At 37.3% G+C, this 10,000-nt stretch overlaps 1 protein-coding gene across 1 annotated transcript in view; it reads left to right on the forward strand.

The window, feature by feature from the left end:
• LOC144451282 (protein white-like) overlaps nucleotides 1-10,000 on the forward strand; it is a 16,837-nt gene that overhangs the window by 5,469 nt on the left and 1,368 nt on the right. Inside the window, exons 6-17 of the mRNA XM_078142084.1 lie at nucleotides 211-377; nucleotides 1,140-1,314; nucleotides 2,339-2,422; nucleotides 2,939-2,985; nucleotides 4,033-4,138; nucleotides 5,202-5,279; nucleotides 5,760-5,891; nucleotides 6,440-6,532; nucleotides 6,837-6,894; nucleotides 7,938-8,015; nucleotides 9,174-9,279; nucleotides 9,703-9,803. Of these exons, the coding sequence (XP_077998210.1) occupies nucleotides 211-377; nucleotides 1,140-1,314; nucleotides 2,339-2,422; nucleotides 2,939-2,985; nucleotides 4,033-4,138; nucleotides 5,202-5,279; nucleotides 5,760-5,891; nucleotides 6,440-6,532; nucleotides 6,837-6,894; nucleotides 7,938-8,015; nucleotides 9,174-9,279; nucleotides 9,703-9,803 (1,225 nt within the window). The remainder of the gene's footprint in view (nucleotides 1-210; nucleotides 378-1,139; nucleotides 1,315-2,338; nucleotides 2,423-2,938; nucleotides 2,986-4,032; nucleotides 4,139-5,201; nucleotides 5,280-5,759; nucleotides 5,892-6,439; nucleotides 6,533-6,836; nucleotides 6,895-7,937; nucleotides 8,016-9,173; nucleotides 9,280-9,702; nucleotides 9,804-10,000) is intronic.

The following is a 10,000-nucleotide window of genomic DNA, read 5'->3' on the forward strand; positions in this document are numbered from 1 at the left end:
ATGTGTAAGTCGTGATGTCTACTAAAAACAGTTGCCAAAAACCTTCTTTCATTTCTGAATCAAATGCAGCTTTCACAAAGGGAAGAAAATCCGTTACTTCAGCGGGGGATTCGTTTATGAAGGCGTTTACTTGTATACAGCGAACATAGATACATGTATTGCTATTACTAAAATCATGGAAACATATGTGTTTTATTTTCTGTCATGTAGCTACTGACGAACCCGCCATTGTTTATTCTTGATGAACCCACCTCAGGGCTGGATAGCAGTATGGCGGAGACAGTTGTTTCAAAGTTGCAGGAATTGGCTCTAAAAGGACATACCGTGTTGTGTACAGTACACCAGCCGTCATCTGAACTAAACGGATTGATTGACAGGTGAGGAAAACACTACCATTGTAGATGAAGGCCGACCGATGACTAGCTGTTTTTTAATGTGCGTGTACTACATGATATAGTCTAGTCGTTGGTGGCGCTCTGGCAGTCTACCCGTGTCCGTCTTTGTAGCGTATAAGAGCGCCTCCAACGATCGTATGTTACAGTCTTGACGGTCATGTCAGGCCAAATAAAAAAAATTGTGTGGTTCCGATAAAATAGGGTAGGTAGGTAGAATTGTCCAATATAACTTGGTTCAGGTTATATTTTCTGTTGTTTATCTAGAGCCCTGCCATATCGTCTTGCGTTATGGGTTACACGAGGTGATGACATCTTTTTCGATTTTTTCGATTTTCTGTAATATTTTCGAACTACCTAATTAAAAGTTGAGGGTGGGAAGTAAAAAACTCGTTGGTTCTGGTTACAGGAACAAACCGTTTTGTTGTTGTTGTTGTTGTTGTTTGTTTGTTTGTTTTTTGGTTGTTTTTTGGGGGCATAGCATGACGTTATTTCTTTTTAATTAGGCGCACTTAGAGGCCATTTTTGTAAAGGATCAAAAGATCATGTCACACCAATGCCCATATATGTTATTCTCTTTACATTTATGTTGCTTTTGCAATATCTAAATAGCCCCCTCAGAGGTCCGATGGTACTAGCAAGAAAGTAGTCCTTCATGGTACTAGTATTCGATTCAAGGCTGGTACAGTATTTTTTTTTTGCCATATGAAGGGGAAGAGTTATCTCTCTATATATATTCGCTTACAGCATTTACTTGATGGCGGAAGGTCAATGTGCGTACTTTGGTCATACAATGAATGCAATGAACCACTTTAATGCGCAGGGATATAATTGTCCTGAAAACTTCACTCCGACTGATCACTACTTAATGATTCTATCAATACGCCCAGAAACTGAAGGTGAAGATTTAGACAGGGTACAGGTATGTCATGAAATTATGTTAGCAGATTTATAGTGAACCGTTGTAAAAATGTTATTATAAAGGCATATATTAGCTGCAACGGGGACTATATCTTCACTAAAGCTTATCGATACCATATCGTTATCAATGTTTCAGACTGAGTTCAAATACTGCTTGGATCTTCCACTAGTTCCATGACCTTGGTCAGGTGTAGCAAGCACTTTCATTGTTGAAATCTCGCTGACGGGCACTTTCGCTCAATATAAAGCATAACTATGAGGTGAGTATCACATGACTTGCCTCTAGCGTTGTCGCAAGTACGGCGGGCGGTTTGAAAATGAAGACAGCCGGCCAAATGTTTTACAGTTCTCATATGCCAATATGAAGTAACACTGACGGCTAGTAGACAGATAAATCTTCAAATTAGAGGGATTAGACAACTTACACTTGCAGTGAAGTTTTAACGTATTTTGTAATGACAGAAAATACATAAAAATTGTCCCAATGCAGCTAACATGCCTTAATGGAATTTATGTAATTTCTTTCTCACTAGGGTAAAGCAGTTTTATATAATGCGACAAAATCTTCGATGGGACACAAGTTTCAAAATATAATTACGAATTGGTGAATTATTAATCATAATATTTATATGAGAATACGTATTTCGTCACCTTTAAAAGAGTTCCCTCAGCTAAAACAGTAGATCAAGACTCGCTAAGATACGTTGTGTCGCAGCGCCCCCAACGGCCATGATCTTTGAAAGATGTTGGCCAATGCTTGAGGGCGTCCCGACATGGCGTACCCTACAGACTATAGAAATATTACATTCACAGAATAGATGGAAGAGTTTCATTTAAAATTTGACTTTGGACTATAGGAACAATAATGCGATTCTATTCTTTAGCCAATGCTTGGCAACAGGATAATTCTGGATGACCATATATGGAAGAACCCAGGACTTTGTGTCAATTGATATAGTAGGATTTCCCAGTCACTTATTTTGGACCAGGCTCTGTACAAAGTGTGTTCTTTCTCATTATTGCAGGAGTTATGTGATATCTATGCTACGTCTGCATATGCAGAAACTGCTGCTAATGTTATTGCCTCGGTACCACACAAAGACCAAGACGTATGTATATATTATCCCCGACTCTAACCATTCGATAATCGCACATCACAAGTCCGCATCACACTTTCCTAATTCTCGTAGTGCCTTGCCAGTGGCACCATTAGTTGTTCAACCCAGGGCGTTCTTGCAAGCCAGAGCACGTACACATTTCTGCTGAAGCTACGAAATCTTGGCTGTGAGTCTTGGACGGTGCCGTAAAAGAGGTTGTGGTTTTTACGACCATGAATGCCGCCTAAATAGATTGTTGTATCCCAAATAAACATCTATATATGGTTGTAAGCACTATACCCCTTTACGGCATCTACACACGACACGATTTTTTGTTACCTTGCATAAACTGAAAGGAGATGGTGGGGGGGGGCGTAGTATGCTGTGGACTGCTAGGATACATCAGTGCCACTCTCTAAACACATCAAAATCTTTACCTTTTGAGAACAACTTTTATTTGTAGAATTTTCTGCTATCATAATCCCTGGCAAGAGTTAAATACATGTTTCCTATATTTCTGTTAATTAGAAAGTGGAGTTTAGAGGATCGGAAGAGACAGAAGTCCGACGGTCAAGGTGTGTTGATTGTTTTAATAGTTATGCCACAAGGTGCAGCCAGGACTCCATATTTCATAATATTCCTAGTTTCTGTTTTTTCCAGTTAAAGATTGAAATATGAATAACGGCTAGTGCATCCATTTTTCTTACCTTGCCATTACTAGTGTCTCATCTTTAATCCCCCAATGTTTTAATCCCATGGTATTGGATTATATAGAGTCATAAAGATTAACTAGGATATTATTCTTTTCTTCAAGACCAACTTTTTATGTATCTTCTCTAGATCTGCCAGATAACTGTTTTTTCAACGCAAATTCTAATCATACTCCCATATTGGCTTACAATGTGTTTTATATCAATATTCGATATCCAAGAACAAACTTAGACTATTTGGTCAAACACACACAACTGTCATTGTATTAAGTTAGATTGTAAGACACGTCATGTCATTCCGCCCTCAACGGACTGCTGGCTGATATAGTGACACGACCCATAGCTGGACTACGAGTAAACATGAACCAATTGAATCTGACTTCTAAGAATAGGGTTTGCTTGTCTCCCTGTGTCTGTCTGTGTCTGTATGTCTGTCTGTTTGTTTGTCTGTTTGTTTGTTTGTTTGTTTGTTTGTTTGTTTGTTTGTTTGTCTGTCTGACTGTCTGTCTGTCTGTCTGTCTGTCTGTCTGTCTGTCTGTCGTCCGTCCGTCCGTTCGTTCGTTCGTTCGTTTGTTTATTTTGTTTGTTTGTTTGTTTGTTTGTTTGTTTGTTTGGTTGGTTGGTTGGTCGGTTGGTTGGTTGTGTGTTGGTTGGTTGGTTGATTGGTTGGTTGGTTGGTTGGTTTCGTTGGTTGGTTGGTTAGTTGGTTGGTTGGTTGGTTGGTTGGTTGGTTGGTTGTCTGTTTTGTTTTTGAAAATGGGCCCCCACTAATCAAATTGAAAGATGCACATATATAGTTATGTATCATTGGCCATGCATTTTGTATAGGCTAGCTTTGGTTTACATTCTACCAAATCCATTGAAATTCTTCTTAAATCTTTAAGCAAAACCTTACGTAACTTATTCTAACAGGTATAAGAACACTTGGTGGGCACAGTTTACAGCGTTACTTTGGAGAAGTTGGCTAGTTACCAGCAGAGAACCCATCGTCACCAGGGCGAGGCTTGGGGGCGCAATGGTAAGTTCAAAACGTATCCCCAGTTCGTTGGATACTCGTATACCGGCGCTTTCATAAATATTCATTCAATATTTCAATAATACTGCTATGATACCGAAGAACTGTAAATGTGCAAACATTAATGCAATATTCAAGAAATTAGTAGGGAACTTCAGACCGGTCAGCCTCACAATGCAAGGTTATGGAAACTATCTGTAGAAACTCACACTATACGCCATGCATTGTATAAAGCTTGTTAGATGGCTACTTACATGGAAATCTAAAACTACTGATACAGCAATAGTTGACATAAACTAGCAACAGACGTTGATGAAATTGTCTTATGTACAATGCAAACATGACGTGGATAATATAGCGCCCTCTGGTGTTGAGTACTGGCGTGGGGGAATAAAATACAATATGGCATATACTAAAACTGCATGTCCCTTGCAAGTTGATGTTCCAGTATATGGTTGGGAACGCAGGTCTACGCTTACTTTAGGGTGTTATCTCTGACAGCAAGCCGTCTTCAAATGGTCGCACATCACTCAACCGCATTCAGTGATAAACTTATCATGACGGCACGTTGACTATGTCCACATAGATAAACAAAGCATCGATCGTAATCACCCAATTGTGTAGTTTACCACATACAGTAGTCTTAGGTTTATTGATATCTCAGTTTTCCTATAACTTGATTTCCGTGGTAGTATTAACCTACCATGGTTTATGTACAGTGAATTTCACAATACCATGCAGTTTTTCTGTTTGATACAATCACGCAGACACCAAATTGGACATGCTACAAGATTGAATGAGTACAGTTTCTTGCTACATTTTGTCTAAGTGAAATGAACTACATATGTCACCATACAGATATCAAATGAACTCCAAAAGGGACATTTCATCGGGGTTTTAAATTTGATACTAAGAAAAACATTTGTGCCCGAATGTCTGCATGGAGTTGCAATACATTTGAATGGTTTATTTCATATAGAATAAATGTGGCAAAAAAATGCGATCTTGCTTTTGAAGTTTGGCATATGCAGTTTGTTGTTTGTTTCTGCATGATTGTATTTAACAGAAAGGCGGTACATCTAGAAGACAGTTTAAATTTCATACCGTCGAAAAAATGAACTGTTGTCACGTTTTATGGATTGTGGTAAGAGTGTTCATGATAGTTTAGTAAGTGGCCAAACTACCAAGTTGGCCTAAGATTGGTCGAATGACATAACTTGACCTTTTAACTTGATTTTACTTGAACTCTTAGACTTCGACTCGTTTCTGTAGACTTCACGAGTCAGTGTTGTCGTAAAACCACATACCTCTTTACAGCACGCGTATCATTTGACAAACGTCAGCTCGTCTCCATAAACATGAGTCAAAAAAATCAACTTATATCTAAAGAGTTTTCTATAGTCAAAAAATACGTATTTTTGAACAAACATTTTGACTTTATAGTCAAAGCTGAATATTACACGGAAAATCATACATTACGTGAGAATGTGTGTAGTTTCCCGTGCAATGACGTCACTGATTGCCAAATACTGCATTTTGTTGTAAGGGTCATAAGATATTGGTATTGGTCACGACTCGATGTCGTGATGATCAATACATGATTTCTCTATTCCCATATTTGTAGTTTCTTGCTGTTACTACGGGGATGATATATTTCCAGACGGATTACAATCAAACGGGTGTACAAGGTTTGAATGGTGCTCTCTTTGGCATGATGTGGGCCGGAAGTTCCGAAGCCTTCGGACCAATATTGAGGGTATGTTTGTATCTATTAAAGTGTATATTCGATGCCTTCATCAATTACACCTCCCATTAGCCTGGAGATTGACTTGGCTATCGGATGACTCGACATACGGGTTCGAGTTCTGGCGAATGACATTTTCAAACCACATAGCCAAGTCTCTGAGTTACTTAATTATTATAACTACGTGTAGGCTTTACGATAGTCCGAATCATGGGAGGTATATGTCGGCATGTATATCGACATACATACATACATACATACATACATACATACATACATACATACATACATACATACATACATACATACATACATACATGCGCGCACACACACACGCATACATACATACATACATACATACATACATACATACATACATACATACATACATACATACATACACACACACACACACACACACACACACACACACACACACACATACATACATACATACATACATACATACATACATACATACATACATACATACATACATACATACATACATACATACATACATACATGTTCAATTGATACATTTCTATTTTTCATTGTAGGCATTCCAAGACGAATTACCAATATTTAGAAAAGAGAATCACAATGGAATGTATCGACTAGACGCTTTTTTCCTTGCCAAAACAATTGCACAGGTAGGAATCCCAATATAACTTTCACTGTCTTTTAATAATATGCTGCATTTATTATCCTGAGCTACTGTAAAACAAATGTCAGTATAACATTGGTCCATGGCCTTGACATACTCGCCATAAAAAGGAAATTTGTTTGTACGTTTAATTGTAACAAGTGAGGTCATAATTACAAACTGTGTCACTTAAATTATAGTTTTTCAACTCGAGTCGAAAAAGTGTGACTTTTTATTCTATTTGTATCTTAACTCGATTAAAATAGTGAAGTCAGATAATGAAATCCTTCCATGATATATATTTATTACAGCTTCCGGTATTTTTTGTTTCCGCCATTAGTTACGTCATTATGGTGTATTGGATGGCAGGTACGCATGTCAGATTTATTTTTAGTTAAAGTGGCAATATGGATTAGAAATGGGCATTTTTTAATATTTAATTGATAAATATATATTACAGGAGAAATGAAGTTGTCATGATTCACTCGTGGGAAATGATGCTATGCTGTTATAGAGGTGCTACACACAGTATGGATGTAGAAGTAGACAAATTACTATATGTTGATTACCAGTTGTAAAGCCATCAACATCATCGAGTCCATGTATATCTTTTCTACTGTATTGTAGAAGTATAACAATGCTTTATCACTCAGTGCCTATGTGACTGGGTAAAGGATCCTGTTGTGTGTGTGTCATGTCTCTGTTATTGTTAGTCTGGAGTTGAATTGCGTCTCTCTTTATATCAAAAACATCATGTCCCAAGAATGGAACATCATGGCAACTTCATTTCGCCTGTAAATTGGTATAGTGGTTATATGTACGTATTTACATAGTCTGTTTACAAAATCATTGCAAACACAAAAGCAAACTTTATACTTTCTTTTTGTTTTTGTAACGTATATATTGTATGTATGTATGTATGTATGTATGTATGTATGTATGTATGTATGTATGTATGTATGTATGTATGTATGTATGTATGTATGTATGTATATGTATACATATGTATGTATGTATGTATGTATGTATGTATGTATGTATGTATGCATGCATGCATGCATGCATGTATGCATGTATGTATGTATGTATGTATGTATGTATGTATGTATGTATGTATGTATGTATGTATGTATGTATGTATGTATGTATGTATGTATGTATGTATGTGTGTTAGTTTGTTTGTTTTCAAGTAGTAAAACGTAGTAAAATTATTCCGCTCTTCGAAAACTCTAAAATAAATGCACAGTTCAATCCATATGGTTTAGATTCCAGCTGTCAAATAGAAAGGGAAGGAGTGTAAATAAAAGGGTATTTCTTGGGGGTAAGCTAACTTTTACCAATTTGTTATATTTGTGTGTGATTTGAATTTCCCCGTCGGTGTACAGTGAATGTTTATTTATTGTATCTATCAGGACTGAACCCATTGGTCGAGAGATTCTTCATCGCTCTACTTATTGGTTGCATGGTAGCTGATGCAGCAGTAGCATGTGGTTAGTATAATGTAGAAAACTTTTGTGTGTGTATGTATGACGCGCATGTGTGTGTATGTGTGTGTGTGTGTGTGTGTGTGTGTGTGTGTGTGTGTGTGTGTGTGTGTGTGTGTGTGTTCACCATATATCTACTGTTGCATCTAGATGAATGGAATGACCAACTTTATCATTGCTGCTGCGACAGTTTAGTGTAATCACTTGTGGGTCAACGCCATTGGCACATTCTTTTGAATATAAGATCTATACATTCATGTGAACAATCTTGATAAAGTGATAATAACAATAAATATATTATATCATTGTTCAATTAATAGCATTAATGCACTCTGTAGAGTTCTCAACATACAGCGAATTTCAAAATACCATGTAGCTCTTCTGTTTGATACGCAGAAACCAATAAGAAACTGGACATGCTACCCTTTAAGATAACAAGATTGTACGAGTAGTTTCTTGCTACATTTTGTCAAAGTGAAATGAGCCACACATGCCACCATACATACATCATATGAAAACCGCAAAGGACATTTTACGCGCCCTTCATCAGGAATTTGATACTAAGAAAAACATTTGCGCCCGAATGTCTGCATATAGTTGCATACATTTGAATGGTTTATTTCACTACTAATAGACTAAATGTAGCATCAAATGCGAGCATATACAGTTTATTGTTGGTTTCTGCGTCGTTGTATCAAACAGGAAAGCTGCTCGGTATTTTGACATTGACTGTAACTAAATTTTGTCAAATTCAATACTGCAATAAAATATGAGATACTTCCAATATATAGTCGACGACTGATGATCATTTTCCTCTGGGAATGAACATTCATTTGTAATAATATAATTATTGCTATATTGTTACTATGGCATTACTTCACCAAAGAATTTATCAGGTCGATGGCACAAGGCCTGGCCTATAATAGCTTTGATGGTCGACCTGGCAAGCATTATCACAACACAAGCAGGTTAACTGTCCACCCTTCTACATAGACTACACAATGTCAGTCTCCAAAACAACCATGATACACTGCAATTAGAGTTTTGTCACTGTCGACTCTCTTTATCTACCTACGTCTAAGAAAATAATTGATATAAAGGTACAATAGGGGGCACTGTCTTGGTTGGGATGTGTATGTAACGATTGTTTTAATTTGTATGCAGGTACAGCGATATCTTGTTGTTGCCCGTCGATATATGTTGCCAGCACGATGGCTGTTCTTCTATCGGTGCCGATTTTCACTTTAGGAGGATTCTACATGAACGTACAGTAAGTTGTTTATAAATCACTTAAAGTATGCCATCTTTATAGCTAATGGTCAGACCATCGACTGATTCAGCAAATAAACACAGACAAACGCACACACACACACACACACACTCACACTCTCTTTCTCTCTCTCTCTCACACACACACACACACACACACACACACACACACACACACACACACTCACGCTCTCTCTCTCACTTTCACACACACACACACACACACACACACACACACACACACACACACACACACAAGTGAAATTCGACTGGGCATGTCGTTAGTCGAACGTATGCATGTGTTAAGTTTGTATGGTTAGCTAGGTATTACAACTTAGTTGTTTAGCCTTAACTAGTCTTCTTACCTGGTTAATAGGATGGGACAACATGTAGTATCTTACAAACGATTATAATTCTTTTTCAGATCTATACCATGGTATCTGAAATGGATTGAGTATCTGTCATATTATCGCTATGGTTACGAAGCTTTAATGATCAACCAATGGCATGGAATAGACGATATAGGTGAATTTCATCTTATAGTCAATCTCAGGAGACATCGTCGAAACTATAAGTGTTTAGTTAGACACGTGTTTTATAGTCAATCCCATGAAACACATGGCTGAAACTGTACGTATTACAGTTTATCTTCGATGCAACATTATGGATATATACTATAATTGACTTCAAACATGCCGACTCATTACAAATGAAAATAGAAT

This window comes from Glandiceps talaboti, chromosome 21 (genome assembly GCF_964340395.1).
Source record: "Glandiceps talaboti chromosome 21, keGlaTala1.1, whole genome shotgun sequence".
Lineage (NCBI taxonomy): Eukaryota > Metazoa > Hemichordata > Enteropneusta > Spengelidae > Glandiceps > Glandiceps talaboti.